Here is a 22,696-nt window from a genome sequence, read left to right as displayed (position 1 = left end):
TGCCTTCCTTGGAACAAGGCTTTCCCAAATTGCTCCAAATATCTTGTGGTGGCTTCCACCTCGGAACAATCCCAACCGGCCTTGAGAGTTCACTCCCTGCTTTATCCCCATGTATCTGACATGCAGCTGGAGCTGTTGTGTATCGGCATCTCTCAACCTTTCCACGGAGACACACACAGGAATGGATGTGCAGTAGACATTTTTAAAGAAATAATCAGAACGAACCTGACAGATTCTAAGTAATTTTAGGTAAATCCCAGCAGGAATGAGGAAAGCCTTTTAGGAACAAGAGCTAGGCAGACTTCCCAGATGCATTTGAGCACCAATGTGCTTATCTCCTAATAAGGCAGAACAAACACACTGAGAGATAAATGAAAGCTCTAAATGTTCCTTACTGCATTAATGATCTCAGGAATAATCACATAATGATTCCTGCATCGTGTGTTGGCATAAACTAGAAACAGAGGGAACAAACTTACTGAATTGCAACAAATTTTCCTTTTACAGAACATTGGTTTTCAAAGCACTGCTGCTCTAAAATAACAAATATAGAGAAGTAATGGTTTTAAAACCTGTTATTTGCCTGCTAACCTTCCCTAATAATCTTATAAACTCAGACATACATTGTCCTTTATCTTCTAAACCAGGAGAACAGTAATGGGATAAACAAACAAACAACCAGCCACAAAAACTACAAAACAAAACAGCTTTATGAACATTTTTTTTAATTTGGTTTGGGAAGTCCACATGTCATAATTCTCTTTCTTGAAAAAAAAAATACATCTGGTAAGCAGTTCAAATAAACATGCCTCCAGCACTTGATAATTAAACTAGTTTTAAAGGGAAGACAGTTTAAATGTATTATATATCACCTTTAACAGTACTCTTACAAAAATTCTAAACAAGTTAAACTGATAAATCAGTTTAATACATCAGCATTATCCAACTGATTGCTTCTAATAAAAACAATTAATGAAAAAAATGCTTGTGCTTTGAGTTTATACTTCTCGTTTTATCCCTTCCTTTGCATACAAAAAACCAAGACAAAAGTACCCAAAACGCAGGATTTCTGCACACAGTGAATACTGATGCCCAGGAGAGTTTCTAAAACAGGAGAGTTCCTAGAAACAAAAGGTCTCATCAGCAGGGCCTCAGCGCTGTTGCTCGAGGTAGCCCTGCAGCAAGCCCTGCATGCGGGCCAGGATGATCTCGTTGGCGCTGCTGCACTGCTCGGGGCCGTACGGGGGCTCAATGGTCAGCACCCCTGCCACGCTCAGCGTCCTGCCCAGCTCCCCCTGCTCACCCACGGGGATGTGGTTTGTCTCCAGCCAAGTCTTCAAGGCGTTCTTCCTCTTCTCCAGCTCCTCTGGGCTGTAGGCCTGGCTTTCCTCGGGCGCAGAGATGCGAGCGAGGCGCTGCTTCATGTCACTGTCCCCTTCCTGCAGTATTTCGACCTCTTGGATGGCGTGGCCCATGACGAATGATATGGACCCTTTCTCGTTCTCTGGGAATGTTGCAAGGACAATGCTGTCAAGGAAAGGAGATTGTGTAAGTTCCTGTTTTTAACTGAAGACAGAGAAGGAGCCTCCAAGGTTTTGGAGGTAAGAACTCATTAGCATCAGCCTAACCCAGGTATTTAGGCAATATCCAGCACCCAGCATTTTCCTTTGAAAAGCATGCTGCTATACCCTTAAAATACTAAAAATGTGGGGCTCTGAAGGCAACTGCTGGTCTTGAATTTGAAACTACTCTAGATTAATGTGCCCTTTGCTTTGAAAAAATAAAGTCAAGTCTGAAAATCCAAATATTTTTGTGCAGTTTTCCCAACACCTCTGAAGAACCTAAAACATTTCAACATTCAGAAACAGTGATACCTTCATACATGCAGCACTTTAAATGCTGAAGGCAGCTAATACCAGAACCTTTTGATGAAAAAATAATAATATTTATTGATCATTACCAAAAGAATGATTTTTTATGACTGTTGCCAGTTTGTGAAATTAAAATACAACAGGAACACACTACAGAAGGCTCAGGCTCACATTGTAGAAACCTGGTCTTTTCCCAGGGCACTTGCACCCCAGAGGTCTCAAAATGCAAGTGGGAAGGCAGCTGGTTATATTTCTAAGATCTCTCCCTCATATATCAACAATGAGCATCAGAAACCATTCTCTTCCTCTTGTGGGAAGTAAAATTCCAGAACTCAATGCCAGCACTTCACTAGCCCATTACTGCCACCATTAGTGGAAGTAATGACTTCTTGGGTTGTGTCCAGTGAGATATGCTTTGATTTCAGCCTGGACCATTACCAGAATCACAGCTGCATTGCACCTTTCTTACCAAAATGATAAGAAACTTCAGGAGATTATTTGAGCTACTCCAGAGCTAAAGCTACAACGAATTCTTCTGAAACACATCAGAAGCTGAATGTTTTCGTTTTCAGCCTCCATCCTGCATTTATGTGAGACAAGCTTACAAGCAAAGAGGTACCAAGAGGTACTCTGGCAGCAAGGAGACAAATTTCTGCCCATTTCCTGGTGCCTTGTGCCTTTCAAACCCTGTTTTCAAGTTACTCGCTTGGGATACCAGAGATGTGTGGTACCATTTTCTGTCCAATGCCCCTGATTTTCCCTGCTTGCTCTCCAAAGAAGCCTCTACACCTTCATGGGTGTCTGGCTGGAGTGGAAAGCCAGGCATTAATGCAAGAACTCTGGACAAAGGCTACGGATTTCAACACCTAGAGCACTGAAAACACTCCTGCACTCTTTGTAAAGCAGGATTTATATTCCCAAAAAGCGATCTTTAACACATGTATTGTTGAGAGGTAAGAGTATAGTTTAATATGTAAGTTTTAAAGAGTAAGCCACTTGGAATTATATTACTGTGTGATTTAATATCCTGTTCACTTTGCTTTACTTGTTTAGCATGAGTAGTTGGATTTGCTGAAGACTTGCCTGCAAGCTGTGAACTTTCACCTTGAACACATGCATTCAGCTGGTAGAGAGTTGATTTTCTTAGCAATTTTCCTAGAATATGGCACAGTGCTGAGTTTTGAATTTGCAGTGAGAATAACGTTCCTAGCACGCTGATATTTTGGTTGTTGCTAAGCAGTGCTTATTCTAAATCAAGGACTTTTTAGTTTTCCATGCTCAGCCAGAGATGAGGTGCACAGGAAGTACAAACCAGAAGATAAGAAGGCTGCAGCCATCGGCAGAAGCTGCAGCTTAACAAGATAACATGCCATTTTTGCTCCAAATAAGTTTGCTTCAGCCTTCGGATCTTTTCTCTTCCTAAAAATCTTACTTTTTATTAGTTTTACAGAAATAAAAGCTTTGGTACTTACGTGGCAGAAACTGGGTCAACTGTTAAAACCCATCCTTCATATTCATGTTTCTCAACTGCAACAACTTTGACCAATTTGTTGACATACGTTTCCCAGTCTAGAGGGCTTTTTCTCTGCCAGTCATTCATATTTCCTACATCCAGGACCTAGAAAACAACCAGATCAATGAGCAGATGCAGTCAGTCTTTCTGCTTTGCTCTTCACATCAGAACCGGGTTTGTCTCCATATAAAGATTTGTCTTAAACAAAACTTGCCTTTTTTTTTTTAAGCAGACATTCACACAAGTGGTTTGCATAAAGCTGCACTTCTGAAATTCTGTAATTCCCCACGGAGGCCGCTTGTTTTTAAAGGCACACAGCAAAGCCTCAAACCCCGCTGTTCTGGTAACCTTACGCTTTCCCGTTGCAATCGACACTCCATCTATTGCTCTGCCTTCTTACAAAACCTTGGAGGTAAAAGTTCAGCGCCTTTGTTTTGTGCACTGGCGCATCACTACTGCCCGAGCCCTTCTTCCACCGCCTGTGGATAAGCGCTATCCACGCGGCTCTCTCCTCACCCCTACGCTGGAGCACCACCAAGTGCTGTTCCACTCTTTTCCCTGTCCAGCATTCCCATCCCAGCACTGCCCCGGCCAGCAGGGCCGCAGAGCGATGGGTGCAGAGCGCTTCGGGGAGCACAGAGGGCTGCAGGGCGCTTTGTTCCCGGCAGCGAGAGCCTGCACAGCCCAGCTCAGCGGGGCAGGAGCCCCGGCCCCCATCGGTTCCCATCCCGCTTTCCCGCTCACCGGCCCCGGTTCCCGTTCCTGCCGAGGGCCTCTGGGAGCTGCCCCCGGGCGGCACCGCCGCTTCCTGGCGCCGCCGCCGAGCGCCTTCCCCCGGCTCGGGTGACCCGAATGCTCCGATACGGAGTTCTACAGCTGCGGGGGGCGCATAAATGGCACAGAGGTTTGCACGCATCAGGCCAGGTCGCCAAACAAGGAGCGTGTGGCACTTCAGCCTCGCTGGGAGAGGGGGCGAGATTGCCTTTCTGCCCCTCTGGAGCTGGATTTGCTCGTGGGATGCTCCTGCTGGTGCACGGAGAGTGCAGCTTCCACATGCCTCGTACGTGTGCGTTTCTAGGAGTAGATGCACGCTCTGTGCATCTGCTACATAAAAATAAGATATTTTTGCTCCCTAGTTGTTGAGCTGCTTTTAGCAAGCTTCCCCGTGCTGCCGCGAAGGTGAGAAACTTGATTCCAACACCCACGCCCACCCCACAACTGCTCTGTTTCAGCAGCGCTCATGCAGAGCTTCCAAGGGATCAACCAAACGAGCTGCTAGTCATTGAGTCATTTGTCAGTAATCTGTGAAAGCGAGCATGCAATGGTCGTGCGAGTGCTAACGCAAAAAATTATAAAGGGTAGAAAATGAGATAGTCATATTTTGCAGGCATAAAGGGGCAATTTCCCTTTTTTCCCCTTTCTTTTCAGGAGTCTCAATTCAGCTTCTCCAGTACTACAGGGATTGTGTAGGAATGGCTTGTGCCACTGCCTTCAGCTACTGTTTTCTTTCAGTTACAGCTCGTTTATTAAAAGCAAGGAGAGCAAATCTAATTGTTTTCACTCTAACAACAAGCACCGGCCTGCACTCCAGAGGCGGCTACGCACCAGCTGATGGGGATATCACCTCCGATATGGGATGCGTCCAAGGATGGCTCCCACCCAGGAGATGCCAGGACAGAAAGGCCCTGCTGGCTTTACTTCCAACGGGCAGATGATCACCTGCAGCACCAGCAGAAGGACTGGGAGCTCACTTTGGCAGGGAAAGCTTCTCCCATACCCACTCGCTCCGCTACTTCCCGTTCAGGCCCCAATTCCCACCCAGGAGCCCGCCCCCCGCGCATCCCGCGCATGCGCGCCTCCGCGCGCCGCGGGGGAGGCGGGGGAGCAGGGCAGGGGGCAGGCGCGTGCGGCGGCGCGTGCGCGCGGGCGGCGGAGCCGTCGGGATGTCGCGTTACGGCCGCTATGGAGGCGGTGAGAACTGCCGGGGGCCGCGGGCGGCGGGCGGTTGCGCGGGGGAGAAGGAGAGACGGGTCTGGGGGAGACGCGATTACCGCGGGGAGCTGGGCTGCCGGCGGGCGCCGGTGGGGAGCGGAGGAAGGCGATGCGGCCGCCGCCGCCGTTGTCGCCGGCGCCATTTTGCGTCAGCGGCCGTGGGGGAGGGCGCGCAGCCGGGCGCGCGGCGCTCGCGGTGAAGGCGGGAAGGGGCCGCGCGGACAAGATGGCGGCGGCCGGGGGAGGGCGGGGCGGGGGCTGAGCCTGCGCCCGCTCCCGGCCCAGCGCTGACCCGCGGTGCGCTCCCGCAGAGACCAAGGTTTACGTGGGGAATCTGGGCACGGGCGCCGGCAAAGGCGAGCTGGAAAGAGCCTTCAGCTACTATGGACCGCTGAGAACCGTGTGGATCGCCAGGAACCCGCCGGGGTTCGCCTTCGTGGAGTTCGAAGACCCCCGCGATGCTGAAGATGCTGTCCGTGGACTTGACGGAAAGTACGTGTCCATTTCGTAGCCGAGGCTACTGAGAGACAATCGGGCTTTATCTCTGTTCTCTGTGCTTCCGTAGTTCTGACACAGACTGCGAGGTTTAACCCAGAGCCTTCATGGACTTGTTGCAGGGTGATCTGCGGCTCCAGGGTCAGAGTGGAAGTATCCACAGGGATGCCGCGCCGCTCCCGCTACGACCGGCCCCCTGCCCGGCGCCCCTTCGACCCCAACGACAGATGCTATGAGTGTGGTGAGAAAGGCCACTATGCCTATGACTGTCACCGCTATAGCCGGCGAAGGAGGAGCAGGTACGTGCGGGGCCGGGGCTGCCGCGTTGCTTCGCCAGCTCGCTTTTGTGTAGTTCTTGTTAGCAAAGAACACAATGTTACACCAGTGTTCTTTAAACTTTAACGCTAGAATAAATGTATAGGTGTATATTACAATTTGTTGCTATTTCTATCAAATGTTAATATTTTAATAATCAACCTGGTCAAAACCTTTCAGGTTTCTTCGTTTGAGTCAGTCGCCTTGATTCAGAATGTCACGAGCCTTAAGATTTCATGCTGAGGCGCCTTGCAAATCCGACACTTAAGATCCTCCTAGACCTTGAGGTGATCAGCATAAGAGGCCAGATCCCCTCGAGCCATCTACACGTAGCTTCACCTTATTCTTTAAGGGCAGAAAATTTGAGACGGTGACCGCCGTAACAGTAAATTTGGCTTTCAATTGGGGCCCCCCTCCGGTTTAGAAAGAGGAACACCAGATTGACCACATTCCCACCTAGAAAAATCTTCTTGCGTCAATCAAGCCTCACCCTGGCTCATTGGGCTGTCAGTTTGATCGTCGTTAGATTGAAGAGAACACCTACCTAGATGCAGCGCTCGCCTATAGATACTTCTAGATCGTCTAGATCTGCTAGACCTTGGGCCAAAGAGGGTCGACCTGCAAACTTGCAAGGTTTATTTTAAATACGCATTACAGTGTTTTCTATTCTAATGTAATTCTGCAATGTAATTCAGCTTTAACATTTTTCTAGGTAGTAAAAATGATCAAGACAAGTAGGCCCAGACATTTTTCCAACTGACAGATGCTAGTTCTTTAGTTGTCTGAAAAAAGTTTTGACTTCAGCAGGGCCTCACACGTGCTGGTTGCAGCAGCTGTCTGCTGATACCGTTTTTTTCTAACCTAAACCCAGGTCCCGGTCTAGATCCCGCTCGAGGTCCCGTGGAAGAAGGTATTCCCGGTCACGCAGTCGCAGCCGTGGTAGGAGGTGTGTTTGAGTTTGTCTTTTATTCCCGTTGCCTTCTTTTGCCCAGAAAAAGCTACACTTGAACAACTCTTGGAATTGCTTTCTCTGCAGGTCCAGATCAGCTTCCTATCGTAGGTCCAGGTCCGTGTCTCCTCGTAGGTCTAGGTCCGTGTCTCCCCGCCGGTCCCGCTCGGGTTCCTTGAAGAGATCGAGGTAATTAGTAGTAATTTTTAAATGGCTGTGTGATTTATTTTTGTTGGTGTTGTCTTGTTTTAATTCAATTCTAAGAGGTATTTGGTAGCAGATTTCAGAAAATGCTGACCTCTAGAAGTCAGCATGGTTTAAAAACTTCTGATAATCCTAGTTAAATTCATAGGTGACTTTCAAGACCTTACCTTGAGACAGCAGCATCTCCCATGACTGAATTTCTTTGTCTAAAATATCTAACGATCATGTAGGTCTGTGATCATGTAGGTCTTAAGTTTAGGTGTAGACGTTAATTTTTATCGTGCTGGAATTGTCATCACTTCTGCTCAAGTTTACTTATTTTTAATTTATCTCAATTTTTAATTTCAGGTCTAGATCAAGATCAAGATCTAGATCCAGATCTGTTACATGGCCCCGAAGCAGGTATGTGACTAAAGATAGCTGGTAAAAGTTGCTTGAAAGTCTCATTAGGCTCTTCAACAACTGCTAAGGTTTTTTTCCCAGGAAAAGATGTGTTTTCCCTCCGCTAACTTAGGGATCTGTAGTTTTAAGAAGCAGTGCAGAAGATTGTTCTTTCTCTTTCTATTCTTCTGCACACCACCAGTATCTAGATCCCCATAGTCATCACAAATACTGGTTTGATCAAGTTGCTGCATTAACTGCTAACAAACGTAGAATTAATCTCAAAAGTTTATTTTCCTTTTGTGTAGCACACACAAGATTGTCAGTTCTTCCCATTATTTTTCAAAGAAAGCAGGATGCCCTTCTGGTAGCATGATGATGCTTTATTGTCTGTAGCCAAACAAGTCTTGAAGGGCTTGCTGGTGTCCTGAGTGTTACAGCTGCAATTCCAGCTCTGTTGAATATCAGCGTCAGTCTGCTGATTTTTAATTTGAGATAAACACCTGTCAGAATTGTTTTGTACCAATAAACGTATCACAAGAGTAGAAGTCAAATTTTAAAGGAACACAGGGTGCTATTTGTTCCCTTAAACTTTACTTGCTAGTAAGTGGGTGCAACCTGTGCTTCATGGAGCCTTGTCCTGGCAGCAGGGCTGACTGAGTGTCCTCAACAAGAGCAAGAGAAAATGGAAATTCTGCTCTGGATATGGAACTGCTTATAGCCCAGCCTGTCCCTGTGCCTGCTGTGCTGGTTTTAATGGCTGCTCTTTGAAACAAAGAATTGTCAACCATGAAGAAACACAGGAAAATATAGGATAGCTTCAGCTAAAGGGAGCAGGTGGAAAAGCCCACAGCTGAAGGTGGCGTTTTTTGAGGATGGACAGCAAGCAGTAATGGGAGTTTTAAGGGAAAGATGAAGACCAGATGGCTTAGTTAAGAGCAGAAACTCACACAAACAGTCCAGAAGCTGATAAAGAGAGAAGGTTGTCCAAGGCAGTAGAGCAGTGCCTTTCTCCCAATACCTCTGGGTACACCCATGGCTAAACCATGTTGTTGTTCCATCATGACTTAATCATGGCTTATCACTATTCACTGTCAGTGGTGAGCAGGAAACAGCTACAGTCAGCAGACTCTCAAAGAGGAAAACATCTTGATTTTACCACCGTTGTTTCCTCTTTTTGGTACCAGGGTGGCTTTCTGCAGAGTAAAGGATACTTGCAGTGACATTTCTAGACTGTTGTGTGACACTTTCCATTGTAAGTAGGGATTAAGCGACTGAGGCATAGGAAATTACAGATGTACAACTAGACAGAAATGGCAGAAGAATTGTTCTTACGTAATTGAGAGATTATTTCTTTAGAGAAGAGTCCAGGGAATGCATTGCACCCAGAGACAGGCTCTGGGTTCACAAGGGAGACAGACTAAATGAGGACATGACATTTACTAGTGTGACAGTGTCACAATGCACATCTGGAAATCGTTGTGGAAAACCTTGGATGTGGAATATAGAACACTTCCTTGGGGGACCTCAAAATGTTGGTGAGGCTTTCAGGCAGTATTAGCATTCCTGTGGTGCAGCGGTCTCAAAGGTGGATGTTTTCCACATTTTTTTCATAAGGATTAAGTTTAAACATTAAAAAAAAATACTTGAAGCAAGTAAATATATAAGATGAAGTTCACAGAGAAGATACTTGTTGGAATGTGCTGTCTGCAACTGCAGCGGCTCAAGTCTAATAAAACCTGCAAGTTTAGAGCATGGCTTTTTATTAACTCTGTGAAAATACTGGTCAGGATTTGGGTTGCTCCTGTGTTCCTGCCATTTGCATCACAAACACTGGTCATCAGCTAGGGACCAAAGTACAGAGCAACATGTACAGCAGCATCTTTGGAAACTTAACAGGCAAAACCCTGGAAACTTGCAGGATTCTGTGTGTTGAGCATGACGGCGCTCACCCACTGAGTGGGAACCTGCATGCTGTCAGTTTCCCTGCTGAGCTGTGTTTTTTCTTGCAGGTCTAGGTCTCATGGCAGATCAAAGTCTGGCTCACCAGCTAAGAGGTGAGCACACAGAGAGCCTGCAGTAGCATTTCAATTTTAAGTTTGCGTGATTAACAGAGCCTGGTCCTTCAAAAAAATGCCCCCCAAACATGGGTCCTCAGCTAATCTCTTTGTGATATGACAGAAATGATAACATTTCCTCTGCAGCTCTTTGGAATGTGTTCCTTACTCGTCTCTTGGTTTTCATTAACTCTTCATCATTTCCAACATAGTACTAATTTTTTGTGCCTTTTTGCTCAGTTCTGTTAAATTTTTCTATTTATCAGATAAAGAGCTTGAGCTTTATTAATGCTTTTCATAAAACAGCAATCTGGTGATGTTGCTTTTCTCAAAGCCTCACGTTAGTACCACCCCTTGTTTTTCTCTTTGTCTGCTGAGGAAAGTTACTTAAAATGCATCTCCACGCTAAATGAATGGAGAATCCCTGTCAGAGTAAAAGTTGAACTGAAAACTACCATTGGAAGGACCTTCTGGCTAGATTCCTATAATTTACTTTCTGATAGGTTGGGTTTTTTTTTAAATATAAAAGTTGCATTTGACATTTAAGCTGCATTGATGCTGTTCTGTTTTGACAGCCGGTCAAAGTCCCAGTCACCATCTCCAAAGAGAAGGTACGTTGGTCTCCCTACTAATAGCATAGACTCCACAGAGCTGGCATTTTAGTATCTGCACTGATGTCTGCTGAGCAGCTTGACAGCTGCTTGTAGGAAAATACTGGAGAGGTATTTTGTTGAGATGTCTTTCAGAGCAATAATGTTGTGGTGGTGGCTTTTCTGTACAGTAATACGTATATATGGTGATAAATCCTCAGGGTTATGTAGCCGTGCCTTGTCCTTGTCTGCTCCCCTGTTCCTTTTGGTTCACTGACAGTTTTATTGCACAGAGACTGATGAGCTTAAAGCATAGAATAAGTGTAGGAAATCAGCTTTCAGTCTCATTAAAAGCTGCATTGACATTGGTGAAGGTAGGGTGGACTAAGCTGGCACAGCAGAATGGAAAATCGAGCTTATGTTCACTGCTGTTAGATTATTTTTTTCTTTCCCAGTAAGTCAGTAAATAGTTTTCTCTCTGTGTGTATGCACAGACTAACGTGTAGAATACGTGTAGTGACAGAATCAACAGTATTTTTTTCCTAATTGGAATTCTTTAATAGTTCATTTCACAACTTTAGTGTCAAACAATCACAGGGGCATGAATAAGTGCTCATAAATGCTGAGTGATCATCATGACAGGTTTTGACAAGCTGTTGTATCAGAACAGTGGAGTATCTTGCCCCTTTGAAGGTCACTATAAGTAATACCCTTTTGATGGCCTTACAGTGATCTCATTTTAAAAATAACAGTAAAGAAAAAAGTGTTATCTCCAAATCATCAACCCCTTAACTTTTGTCATTGATTGGTTATTTTATTAAAAAAGAGTGCTTAAAGGGAGCCAGAGACTGGGTATACTCCTGTTGCTTTTCCCTGTATTTGTGATCCCCAAGCAGCTACTGAAATGTTAATTGTGGATTCTTTTCCTTTCAGCCGTTCACCATCAGGGAGCCCTCAACGAAGTGCAAGTCCTGAAAGAATGGATTAAAGTTATGAAGTTAATCTTTTAGGAAGAAAGATATTTTGCTTACATTATTATAAGGGATTTTGTGGTGTCTTTGTAAATGTAAGAATGTAGATAGAAGAGTATATCAACTAAAATTTGGCATGATCTGGGTCTTCTGAGTTAGTCACACCAATAGACTAGCACAGGTCTCTTTTTATTGTATCAATTAACTTCCTGTGATATGAAAATGTGGGACTTTTTTATTGGCACATTGAAATAAAATGTGTATTTTTAACTAAAACTTCTCTGTAGTAACCCTGCTGCTTCCGTTAACGTTTGGGTAATTTTAGCTGTGTGCCATGTAACGTGGATGAAAAATGTCTAAAATGGGAATCACTAATCCCAGCTGGTGTCTTCTCAAGGTAGTCACTTTTCACATCTACTGTTGAATGGTCTTTGGTGAAAGGATCAGTTCCTGCTCTCCTTGAAGTGGAATTTAAAATCCATCTCTTGTCTGCAGATGGATAAAAATCTGCATATGCCCTTTTCATTCCTTGATATTTAGTGGGCATTCATTTTTCTGCCTGATGTGCTTATTCTGCAAAGCTCATTCTCTGGTGTTTGACTGTTGATACCAGATGCCCCAAAAATCTAAGGATAAACTTTCCTCCAAAACACATCTTTTAAGCAAGTAACATTTGTAGAAACCTCTAAAGGTAATAGAAATCATTAAGAACTTGACAATTGCTACTTCCACATGTTGCATTTTTTAATTCCTAAGGCTACTGATACAAAGAAAGATTTTAAAATATATAATATGTATCATTATATATATAAATATTATATTATAAAAATTTTAGAATATCTCAAGGTGTGTTTTCCTTTTTTGAGGGAAGATCCTTAAAATTAAAGATTCTAAGCTGCCCTCAGGAGTTCCAAACTGCTTCACAGAAACTGGTATGGTTGTAAGGCAGCCCATATCCTGGAGCTGGCTTTGTGGAATGATGCCAATTTCTTACAGCAAATACACAACCCGCAGGACTCATTATTTGTGTATAGGTGTGTCAAACTGTCCTCATTCTGTATGAAGGAATTGCATGATAAAGCACTTCAACACAGATCACAGCAAGGGACTGGCAAGAATATTGGACTGTGAACAAAAAACTGGTAGGCAGAGGGGAGAAAAGCATCCTTTCATTTTGGTGGGATTGGCTATCCAGCAGAAATAAAGACCAGTTTCAGCAGTGAGTAAGCATTGTAATGGAAAGCCAATGAAATCTATCCTGGCAGTTTGCTTCCACTGTGTAAACCACAGCAGAACAGCTTAAGTTACAAGATGACCTTAGTTAGACCTGGGGTAACACATGGTTTTCAAGAAACAGATTTCCTGTTAATAATGACTGCATGGAGCTTTTCCAGTGGATGAGTCAACAGTCCAGATCCTGAAGGTGCTGTTCTGCTGCAGCATCCTCTGGCCTTTATGCCTGGTCCTCGCTGTGCCTGGATCCTCTTGGGCTCACCATGGCCATTGGTGTTCCCAGTGGATTCTGGCCCTACCAAATCCCACTACTGCCACAGTGGGAGAGCAGGGCTGACACAAATGTTACCCTGCAGTGTTGTAGCCCAATTGTCTGAAGCCTGTGATAAGTGTTTGGAATATTTTACTGGTTGTGCATTGTGTACCTGGTGTGAGGCACACGTACGCCACTGCTCTGGAATTTCATCACCTTTTCTTTTCTGTACTCTCAAGGGAAACCTGCTCCACAATAAACCTGCAGACTGACACGACAGCTCTACTAGTACCTGTTTTTCAGTACCCAGAGACACTGGAGGACTGAGCAGAAGAGTCAGGGGTTTTTCTCGGTGGGGCTGGGATTCCTCTAAACCCAGATGTGAACCTGAGGAAGGAGCAAGGCTGTGTTGGTGCAGACAGCCACCCTGAAGGACAGCCAGCACTTGTAAGGTGCAGAGGGGGAGCAGTGACAAAGGTGACATCTGTGCTTCTGTGCAGCTGTGCTGTCCAAAATTGAGCTCTGGCCTGAGTTTGGTAGGATTTCATCACAAATTTGATACAGTTTGTGAGCAGTTGAAAAAGATCCCCTGACACAGGGGTGTGTCGTGTGGCTGGTGCTGCTGTGCCCCTGTGCTTCTGGGCATGGTGTACACACCCCAAAGAGGTTGGCTGGGGGTGGGGGGCAAGGGAGGTGTGTTTGGGGTCTCCAGTATGGTGGGCAAACCCCACTCTCATGGGGGAGATGGGGTTCCCCTGATTTGCAACCTGGTGTTCTCTGTTGGTTGGGCTTTGTTCTCCAAGGGATACCAGCCCTCAATATGACCACTGTGTACGGCAGGAGAGTAGTGGGGCACTTCTTTTGGCGTTGGGGTGGCAGAACTGACTGTGACAGGGCTGCCACATTTGCAGGCCCAATGGCCAGGCACTTCCACTGGGGACAAGGGCAGTCCTGCATCTCTGCAGCTGAGGAAGCATGGTGAAGTGCTGCAGGCCCTGGGTGCAGCAGCATGGCAGGAGAAGGTGGGACATGGTGCCTGATGCAAGGACTGTCTACCTGCTTCCCTGGGGAGTGGGCTACCAGCTCCCTAATAGGATGGTGCTGTCATCCCCTGGCTTGTGCCAATTTTCCTGAAGCCTCAGAAACATGGAGGTTTTCATCAGAGAGCTGCCTGCTACAGGGTTTTGGAGATCTCACGTGGAAACACAGTGTTAGGATGATGGGTTTTCTCCTGCATCTGTATATCCAGGACTAAATAGGTGTGCCCACTTCAGCAACCAGGGCAGAACATAGGAGTTTAACCAGAGCATCCAGGGCAGCCAGCTGGGATAATCCCAGCACACTGTCCTCCTCAAAGCTATCCTGCATGAGCACTGCACACCACTTAGAGAGAGCACTTTGATGGAAATAGCAGATGTTGTAACAAACCACAACTGCATCAGCCTTACCACATGCTCCACATGAATATTACCAGATATTCCCCCGCTGTAGTTGGAGCTGTGACATCATGCCCCTAAACAAGGTGTTTTCAGTACATTTTTACTGCAAAACAAAACCCAATGCCCAGGGTGAGAGGCTGGACAGAGTGTGAGGGCTTTGTACAGACCAGACAGCAGCAGAGATGGTGACAGGAGTTAAAGCTAGCAGAAACCACAGATGAAAACCACAGAGGAAAAAGGCTCCCAGATCGGATGCATCACCCAGGGGTAGTTGGAAAGCTCTGTTTGACACCTGGCAGGATTTCTGGCTCAGCTGCTGGAGGCACTTACCCCTCAGTGGTGGAAGTCAGCAGCCCTTCTCCTCAAGCAGTGTTGAATACAAGCCACGTGGTGTGGTTGTATTCCTCACCCGGATGGAGCAGGACATTGGGGAAGTGAGGCTGGGGAGAGGGAGCAGCACATCAGTGACTGTGAGCACATTCCGTGGGATCAGAAAGCACGGCTGCATCCCTTTGTTCTTCCCAAGGCATATTCCCACAGCTCCCCCCAGCCATTTCCAGCAGCAGTGTGTAATCACCCACCACTTGCCAGCAGGCTGAGTGGGTGAGTCCTACTGCTGGTTGAATTCAGGCCGTGAGGAATGATTCAGGTATAAGAGGATGTGGCAAGGCCCCAGTGGAGTCATCCGCTCTAGACCCCCACACCTTTGGGAAGCTGGGCTGCACAGGGCCAGTCCCTGCTGCACTGACTGACCCCCATTTAAAGCCACTGTGACCTGTGCCTGCCTCACTTCTGGTGTCAGCAGTGTCCCCTTGACAAGCAGACTCTGTTTCTGTATTCAGTGCCCCAGAGACATGGAGGGCGGTGGGGGTAAGTCCCCTGCCATGGGACCCAGGTAACCTGTGGGAGGGGAATGGACAGCTCACCTTGTTAACAGCATCAGGCCAGTTCTGGGTTTCCAGGCAGAAAGCTGAGTGCTTGGGGTACATGGCAGCACCTTTGCCCTTCAGGGAGCCATCCAGGTTGTTCCCGGTGTAAAACTGGATGCCAGGCTGGGTGGTGTGAACCTCCATGGTCCTGCCGGTGGGAGGGTGGAAAACCCTGCGGAGATGCCAGTGGAGGATGACAGGGAACTGGCTGAATGGGCATTCCCTGGCTCCAGGGGTGGGGACTCCTGCCAAGGTCCCAGCCTACCTGGCCACAAGGTGTCGATCATGCCCCTGATGCAAGCAGAAGTTATGGTCAAAGCCATCCAGGTGAAACTTCTGCAAGTGCTTGCCCAGCTCCACAGGCTGCCGGAGATCAAATCCAGTGCCCTGCACAGCAGCCACCTCCCCTAAGCAAGAACAGCAGCCTCAGCCACTCACTCACATGCCAGCAAACCCTACCTTGTCCCCCAGCACAGCTGGCAGTTCCTGGGGACACTGCTCCTCTAGCAGGGACAAAGCCACAGATAAGGAGCAAGAAAACACATGGAAGTTTGTATATGTACAAACCCAGAATTTTCTCTCTTATCTAAGAGTGCTGTGGGCATACAGTGTCCTGTGATAAAGCAGCACAACCAACCTCAGGACATACTAAACAAACACAGTGCAAAACAGTCACCCCAAACCAAAGGTGAGGGGTTTTGCATGGAGGGCAGAATAAACAGCGTGAAAAAAAAGAGTAATGAAACCATTCCAGTTGAGGCACTTACATAAAATACTGTAGACACTGCACACAAGGGGTCTGTCTTTAACTATTCCACAAATCTTATCTCCACCCCAGGACTAAGACTACCCACACAAGAAGGAACTGCAAAAGACAGGGGTAGCAAACTGGCCACAGTTAAGATGTGAAACAGCTACATGGTGAAAGCAGCAGGGAGAAGCGGGGCACTGGGCTGGGTATGGCCTTGAGCTCTTCCCCTGTTAGTGCACAAGCATGGCACACTGAGCTGAACAGAAGCCACCTGGACCAGGGAATCCACCCTCCAGGTGCCACGGGGAGCTTGTCTCCTGGACGAACCCACACAACAGCCTCACAGCCCATGTGTCTCTGGCCCCATTTCCTGCTGCTCCTGCCTACTCCCTGGGGCTGATGATGGACCAGATTACCAGCACCTGGCTCTGCCCTCCCTGCTCAGGTGCAGTGGGACTGCACCCAAAGGTGAGGGCCCTGCTGTGCCTGGGGTCCCCTGGGTGCTCATGTGACCCCCTTGCCAGGCCGTGCTGCTCCTCACACCCACCAACACTGCTCAGAAAGATCCCTTCCACCTGGTGCCACAAGTGCTGCACCACCCACCAGTAGGGATCTTGGTGTCATCCACAGGCAGGTAGGAATCTGCTTCAATGGAGATCTCGTGGTCATACACATCCAGAGAGCCCTGCAGGAGGATGGGAAATGCTGGGATTACTGTTGCAGCCACTGTTCAAGCAACCCTAAACACAGCTTAGTCAGTCCACAGCGGTGCTCCAGCTGATCTGGTAATGCCTGGAGCATCTTCTGGCTCTCATTCTACCTTGACCTTGGGCACAGGACAAAGGTACTGGCATATACAAAAACTTTCATGGACTCTAGAAGCTGTAAATCCCACAGGGATGAGACCATCAATCTGTACTTGTACCTCACTGAACGCTACACCCTGCAGACTGACTAGCCAAAATATGCTGGGTACTGAGCACACAGCAGCAGGGAGAAGGGGAAGGAAGCAAGCAAGGGGAAATGCAACCCATCCTTCTGTCTCATCGGAATCACTGTGGGGGTGTGCTCCTCCTCCTCTCCCACAGCCTCAGGAATGCTGGCAGGGAACCTGCTGGGCTGGAAGGGGAGCAGGCTCAAAGCTGAGCCCTCAGGTCACTATCTAATCTGAGCAGCAATTTCATGCCCAAAGGTCTCCCCTTCCTCTGGAATATGCCTGAGTTGCACACTGCAGGTGTTGGTATTACTGCACCTCTGGGAGCACCAGCAGGAGGGTACACCAACAACTGCACAGCCATTCTCAGGGCAGCAGCTTGGGCACAGCTCCTGCTCAGAGGGGCTGGGTTGTCTCTCACAAACTCTTTTAAGGGCCTTTGTCTCACATGCAAGTGTGACTGCACTGTCCTATTGCTCTGCCCAGCAACACTTTATTTCTCAGATCCTTTTCCAAACCCAGTTATAAACTGTGTGAGATTAAAACACAGCTGCAATTCACTGTCCATGTGGTTGACAAAACCCTGCATGTGTGGGAGCCCTCTGCATCCTGCTGCTGCAACCTTTGCTAGTCTGCAATCCTGGCTATCTCACATCCCCTTTCCATGTTTCTTCTGCCTATTTTGACCTTTGGTGCTGCCACTCCAGGCCCTGATCTCAACTGGCATCACCATCTCAGAAATGCCAACAGAATACTAAGAAACTAAGAAATGCCAGGACACCGCTAGGGTATGCCAGCTCTGCACCTCCTCTGAAATCTTCCCAAGGGACCAGGAGAGCACAAAACTGCCCAGTTACACATAAAAGGAGAACCAACATGCTCAGATGGATGTTTCTGTTCAAGAAGCACTGAGACAATGTATCCTCAGCTGAGGTCCATGTGATTCAGTCCTGTTCCTGCACACAGCCCATGATGCACAGAGACAACCCTCACTGCTGTGTCCCCAAAACCATGATGTATCCCCAGACCAGCACGCTGGTCCAGATGATCATCCCAGGCTGGGTCCCCAGGCTTTCTTCCCCTGCACAGTGCGTCTCCACAGGGCCCATCTCCCCACACTTACCTGCCCTGCCAGGTTGAAGTAAGCGTGGTTTGTCAGGCTGATGGGGGTTGTCTTGCTGGTCTGGGCCTGGTAGTTGATGGCCAGCTCCCTGCCACTAAGGGTGTAGGTCACCCAGACTTTCAGGTCACCAGGGTATCCTTCCTCGCCGTCGGGGCTGAGCCGGAAGAAGCGGACACCATTCGGGAGCACCTGGGGGCTCCAGAGAACCTGCAAGGAGCACGGTGTTAGTGGAACAGGAATGGGAACACAGTGCCCTTCCCTCCTGCTCCAGGCTGGGCTAAAAACAGGGACAGAAGGCACTCAAGGGATGCTGTGCTGCAACAATGGCTTTTTTCAAGCACCTTTCCAAAGAAAACACAAGCACCAGCCTGCCCTTGGTCAGCCAGGACCACCAGCATGGAACAAGCTTTACAATGAGCAGCCAAAAAACCGAGGCAATTTGGCAGTCTGATGGGGGGTCTGTTCCAGCCTGTGCTATGCCATGCTTGAGAGTATTTTTGCCCTGCAGCTGGACTAATGCCCCTTTCCATGGATCTTCTCACGTGCAACACCAACAAGCTGCTCTCCTCTGCTCACGGGTGCTGGCTTCTAGGACAGCGTAAGAACACACTGGGAACTCCTGCTCAGGGGCTGGGGTTAGGTTAAATGGTTCCAGATGTGCTGTCAGACACATCCAGAGAGCTGGGACCTCTCCAGTTCTTCTCCCTGCCAGACACCAGCACCAGTGCTCTGCTTGGAGCCAAACATGCTGGCAAGAAAAGCAAGCCAGCACACTGTACACAGCTGCCCAGACAGCCTGTTTGGCCCTGGCCATGGGCCTTGTGCCGAGAAGATGGATGTGCAACAAGAGGCTCTCTGGAGCTTCACATTTCCCTAAGGAATAATTACTGTCTAATCAAAATGGACAAATTTAGGAACAGGGGTCAGATAACTCTGTTGAGTTGATCCCTCTCATGTTTTACACAGAGATCACCAACATGGGGAAAAAGCCAGCATTTTCACCAAACACAGAACCTGAGGGCACCAAATATACCTGGCTGCAGAGTAGGTCCTCCCGCACAGTGTGCAGTTCGACTGCAGCTCCCACGGCTGCAAGGATGCTGCGGTTTTTAAAATACGAGTTTCTATTTTAGTTCTTTGAAGAAAAAGCTGATAAAGTCCAGGAAACATACAGGTATCACTATTTTTTTCTAAGATAAGAGAGTTATTTTCTGAAGTCCTCCAGCAGTGTGGTGACTGCTGCCCTGAAGGTGCAGCTGCAAGCTGCTCTCATCAGACCACGCGCTGACCGCAGCACTGATGTCTGCAAGATCAGGAAGAGCTCAGAAGATGACAAAGATAATCACATCCAAATTCCAGTGTCTGTTTTTTGTTAGGGCTGACCAGTTAGGGCTCAGTGTCATTGAACAGTGATTGTTTCCTGTCTGGAGGAGATCTTAGGCAGGTGTCCAAGTACGCCCTGTGGGCCAGAGGACACAAAGCTCTGGCTGGGAGATGTCACTGCCTTGTCCCCAGGAAGCTGATGAGACTTCAGCAAGCAAGATGAAGAAGCAGAAGAAGAGACCACATCCCCTGCCTGCAGAAGACAGCCTGGAAGCCCTGGGTGTGAATAAATGCATGTTTTCAGCTCCAGATCACAGGTATCAGGGTGTATAAAGAAACTTTAAACCCACCAAACTGTCCTCTTTGTGGGTACAACAGCCAAGCCATCCTCAGTACTCCCTTTTTTCTGAGGCTGCTGAGGAGCATTTCACCCCAACCTCATGCCAGTTCACACTCTGATTTATTCTTTTTTCAGGCACTCTGGCTTTTTTCCCATCAGCCTGGATTCCTTTCACCAAAAACCCCATTAACCCCACGAAAGCAGCTGCACCAGCACATCTACGTGTTCTTGGGGGGAAATGGTGGATCTAACTTGCTGGTTACAAATGCACTTGATCCAACAAAGGCCAAGGCTTCAGGGAAACAGAGACTTCTGAGCCTGCTCTGCAGTCGAGCAGGGTTATAGCAAGGCTTTCAAGAGAAGAGATCCTCCACTGCTCTTACCACTTGCGCCACAAATATCTGACTTGAGCAGCAGCTCTTAGGAGAAGAGGGAAAAGGTTGAGTGCCCTGGGGCCAGGGAAAGGTTGCTTCATCTCAGGAGGTCATAGGGCAGGGCTGGGAAAGAGAAGCAGTGATCCTGGATCCTGGGGCATTTTGCAGGCCTGATCTAATCCCCCACTGCTATGAGTCAGAGTGAGAGCCTGGGGGATGCTGTCGAAGGATGAAAGCGGCACCAAAGGGGGCAATACAATGACTGAACCTGCAGCACCACCCTGCTCACCCCTTGGCAGTGCTGTTACAAGCAAGCAACAATGATAAGTTTCTGCAAACTCACATCCTCCTAACTCTGGGAGGAGCTATGGGCAGGTAACAGCTGTGAAACTGCAGGTGGAAATGAGTCTGCCTGGACAGACCACTGTTCCCCAGGAAACTTTCTTTGGGCACTGGCACAACTCCATGACACACTCCAGGATGCTGGTGCTTGGGAAGGCTCCATTGCTCCTGGGGCTGGGTCCTCACTGCCATACCCCTACCCAGGCTCTGCAGAAGCAGCACCTTGCCCAGAACAACCTTGTCAGAACTGGGCTAATGAGGCTCAGGGCTGCAGTCACACAGAGGAAGCACAGCAATCCTCTGCTCGGCATCCAAGGATGACATAAGTGAGGCCTGCACACTCAAGCAAAGACAAGCCAGCAGCTCACAGGATCTGTCTCACTTCCTCCTGTTTCTGCACTCATAGCACTTTCTGAGCTGATTCAACTCAGTAACCACCAGAAAATGCTACAGGGTCCAGAGGTGTAGACACCACACCCTCATGCCATAACTCCACAGGCTGTATGCTGGCAAGACACTGGGATTTTCACCTTGTCAAATCCCTTGGCTCCTCCGTGCAGGCTGTTGGGCCCGTTGTTGAGGAACAGCTGATACTCCTTCCCGTCCAGGCTGAACCTCCCGTTGGCAATCCTGTTGGCAACACGGCCCACGACAGCACCGAAGAATGGGTGCTTCCTCGTGTAACCTGGCCAGAGAAACAGCACACGGTTAAACAGAACCAGTGGAACAGGACAGGCGGTCTCCAGGAGTGCTCGTGGACTCAGAGTTGTCTCTCTCTGCTTCCTCCAGGACTTAATAGGTGATTGCAGTCCCAGCGTTTCACAGGACACACAGCTCATTAATTGTGCACATCTTTGATTAACACAGCCTGATGGGATCTTGTATTCTTCGCATATTCAAAGAAAAGGTCTCTGTCACTGCCAGTCAAGGATTGACTCAGAGCTGCCCCAGCAGAGCGGCACACTGCCACCAGTGTCCCTGTTCCACATCCACCACAGAGCCCAGCAGAGGCAGCAGCAACTGTATCTCTTCAGCCCACGATTTGGGGGCGGGGGGAGCGGGCCTTACAAGCAAGTCATGCAGTGTTGCAATAAACCAGCAAGTGCTGGATAAATTGCCTGATTGTGGTTCTTGTAAATTTTATTTTTTTTCAAAGAAACAAAGAACCCACCTTCTAAAGTGTCAAATCCTAGGACAACATCTGAAAACTGCCCATCCCTGTCTTTTGTCTCCAGAGTGGAGATGATGCACCCAAAAGACAGGATCTCCACTCTCACGCTGTCCGACTGCAAGACGAACTTCTCCACCTCTCCGCCTCCCTCCTCCGGGGGCATCCGCCCGAACGCCTCTCTCCTCACGGTTGTCATCGCTCCCTAAAACCCGGCGGGAGCAGCAGCCCTGCCCGGGAAGGACGCTCAGGACGGAGAAGCAATGGCGGCAGGAGCGGAGCACTCCCAGCTCCAAAGGGCAGCCAGAACAACCCTCGGCCGCCTCCGCGCGGGGCGGAGCCGCGCCGTGCCCGGCGGAGCGGAGCGCCGGGCATCCCGGGGCTGCCCCGAGGGGCAGCAGCCTCCGGGAGGTGGCCGGGGCCAGCGGGGAGGATGCCGGGGGGCAGCGGGGAGGATGCCGGGGGGCAGCGGGGAGGATGCCGGGGGGCAGCGGGGAGGATGCCGGGGGCAGCGGGAAGGATGCCGGGGGCAGCGGGAAGGATGCCGAAGGGAGGGAGCGAGAGTGCGGGCCGGCAGCGCAGCCGCCAGCTCTCAAATTCGAGGGCCGAAGCACGGCCGCCAGCAGCTCCTCTCCCCCACTTCCATCACACGGACACGACTGTCACGGCCCGTGCAAAGCGTGGCATGACAAAATGGTGTTTTCTCCCCTTGTGCCCTCCCTTAGCCTCTCCACAAGAGGCACAAGGCAGAGCCTGCTGATGGTGCTGTAAATCAGGCTCAGGGCATTTGCTGGCAGGGTGCTGTTATTATCAAAGATGTGGCTCTGACCCAGACTTCATTAAAATCATCATCTTTTGAAATACCTTCTGCCTGTCTTTGCAGATGTTTTCAGTCTGCAGGGGAAACCCTAGCAACATTTCAGTAATGTATGTGCACGTTTTTGACCTCTCTTGGCAAGGCTCAAGTGCAAGGCACAAGAGCACCTCCCTATAATTTGATATGGTTGCATTTCTATGAGGGCCCTTTTCCAAAATTTGTTCAAAGAACCAATAACTCCCACCAAAAAAAACTTCAATCAGTCAACCAGAAGTTGCTAAGTATTAATTTCCAACACAGGCATCATCTTTTGACAAGACCAACTACAAATT

The 22,696-nt window shown here is 48.5% G+C and overlaps 3 protein-coding genes across 8 annotated transcripts; 1 reads left to right on the top strand and 2 right to left on the bottom strand.

Moving 5' to 3' along the window:
* Positions 1–429: 429 nt before the first annotated feature.
* Positions 430–5,519, bottom strand: GEMIN6 (gem nuclear organelle associated protein 6). 4 transcript variants are annotated; one of them, XM_088052603.1, is made up of 4 exons: positions 4,990–5,193; positions 4,129–4,488; positions 3,344–3,489; positions 430–1,527 (listed from the first exon to the last, which is right to left on the bottom strand). In XM_088052603.1, exons 3-4 carry the CDS (start codon positions 3,469–3,471, stop codon positions 1,152–1,154), a joined length of 504 nt encoding a protein of 167 aa, XP_087908729.1. In that variant the 5' UTR covers positions 3,472–3,489; positions 4,129–4,488; positions 4,990–5,193; the 3' UTR covers positions 430–1,151. The 4 variants fall into 4 exon arrangements, with proteins under 4 accessions (XP_087908729.1, XP_087908728.1, XP_014110097.1 ...); XM_088052602.1 differs by lacking the exons at positions 4,129–4,488; positions 4,990–5,193 and adding an exon at positions 5,436–5,519; XM_014254622.2 differs by lacking the exon at positions 4,129–4,488.
* Positions 5,236–13,096, top strand: SRSF7 (serine and arginine rich splicing factor 7). Its single transcript, XM_005525358.3, has 9 exons — positions 5,236–5,355; positions 5,688–5,868; positions 5,994–6,170; positions 7,058–7,132; positions 7,223–7,324; positions 7,688–7,741; positions 9,733–9,777; positions 10,353–10,388; positions 11,301–13,096. The coding sequence occupies exons 1-9, from the start codon at positions 5,328–5,330 to the stop codon at positions 11,353–11,355; spliced, it is 753 nt and encodes a 250-aa protein (XP_005525415.1). The 5' UTR covers positions 5,236–5,327; the 3' UTR covers positions 11,356–13,096.
* Positions 7,138–21,839, bottom strand: GALM (galactose mutarotase). 3 transcript variants are annotated; one of them, XM_014254675.2, is made up of 8 exons: positions 21,551–21,839; positions 20,910–21,064; positions 18,001–18,207; positions 16,547–16,628; positions 15,458–15,599; positions 15,190–15,364; positions 14,594–14,703; positions 7,138–7,309 (listed from the first exon to the last, which is right to left on the bottom strand). In XM_014254675.2, the coding sequence occupies exons 1-7, from the start codon at positions 21,744–21,746 to the stop codon at positions 14,626–14,628; spliced, it is 1,035 nt and encodes a 344-aa protein (XP_014110150.1). In that variant the 5' UTR covers positions 21,747–21,839; the 3' UTR covers positions 7,138–7,309; positions 14,594–14,625. The 3 variants fall into 3 exon arrangements, with proteins under 3 accessions (XP_014110150.1, XP_005525418.1, XP_087908726.1); XM_005525361.3 differs by lacking the exon at positions 7,138–7,309 and adding an exon at positions 11,161–11,338; XM_088052600.1 differs by lacking the exon at positions 7,138–7,309 and adding an exon at positions 11,161–11,338 and having other exon boundaries at positions 15,190–15,340.
* Between the last annotated feature and the right edge of the window lie 857 nt (positions 21,840–22,696).

Source organism: Pseudopodoces humilis, chromosome 3, assembly GCF_049639895.1.
Source record: "Pseudopodoces humilis isolate 2021_Gansu_Grassland_sample_001 chromosome 3, ASM4963989v1, whole genome shotgun sequence".
Lineage (NCBI taxonomy): Eukaryota > Metazoa > Chordata > Aves > Passeriformes > Paridae > Pseudopodoces > Pseudopodoces humilis.
This window is presented reverse-complemented; position numbering and strand designations above follow the sequence as displayed.

Bases quoted from the DNA above. Each gene is read 5' to 3' on its own strand.
- SRSF7 (XM_005525358.3), top strand. From the start codon at position 5,328: ATGTCGCGTTACGGCCGCTATGGAGGCG. The intron at 7,133-7,222 runs GTGTGTTTGAGT...CTTTCTCTGCAG, and splicing joins AGTCGCAGCCGTGGTAGGAG to GTCCAGATCAGCTTCCTATC. The intron at 10,389-11,300 runs GTACGTTGGTCT...TTTTCCTTTCAG, and splicing joins TCACCATCTCCAAAGAGAAG to CCGTTCACCATCAGGGAGCC.
- GALM (XM_014254675.2), bottom strand. From the start codon at position 21,746: ATGACAACCGTGAGGAGAGAGGCGTTCGGGCGGATGCCCCCGGAGGAG. The intron at 18,208-20,909 runs GTGAAAATCCCA...TGCTCCTTGCAG, and splicing joins GAGCCAAGGGATTTGACAAG to GTTCTCTGGAGCCCCCAGGT. The intron at 15,600-16,546 runs GTGGGTGGTGCA...GTTCTTGCTTAG, and splicing joins TGACACCAAGATCCCTACTG to GGGAGGTGGCTGCTGTGCAG.
- GEMIN6 (XM_088052602.1), bottom strand. From the start codon at position 5,519: ATGGCGCCGGCGACAACGGCGGCGGCGGCCGCATCGCCTTCCTCCGCT. The intron at 3,490-5,435 runs GTAATCGCGTCT...GTTGTTTTCTAG, and splicing joins CGGCAGCCCAGCTCCCCGCG to GTCCTGGATGTAGGAAATAT. The intron at 1,528-3,343 runs GTAAGTACCAAA...TTTCCTTGACAG, and splicing joins GTTGACCCAGTTTCTGCCAC to CATTGTCCTTGCAACATTCC.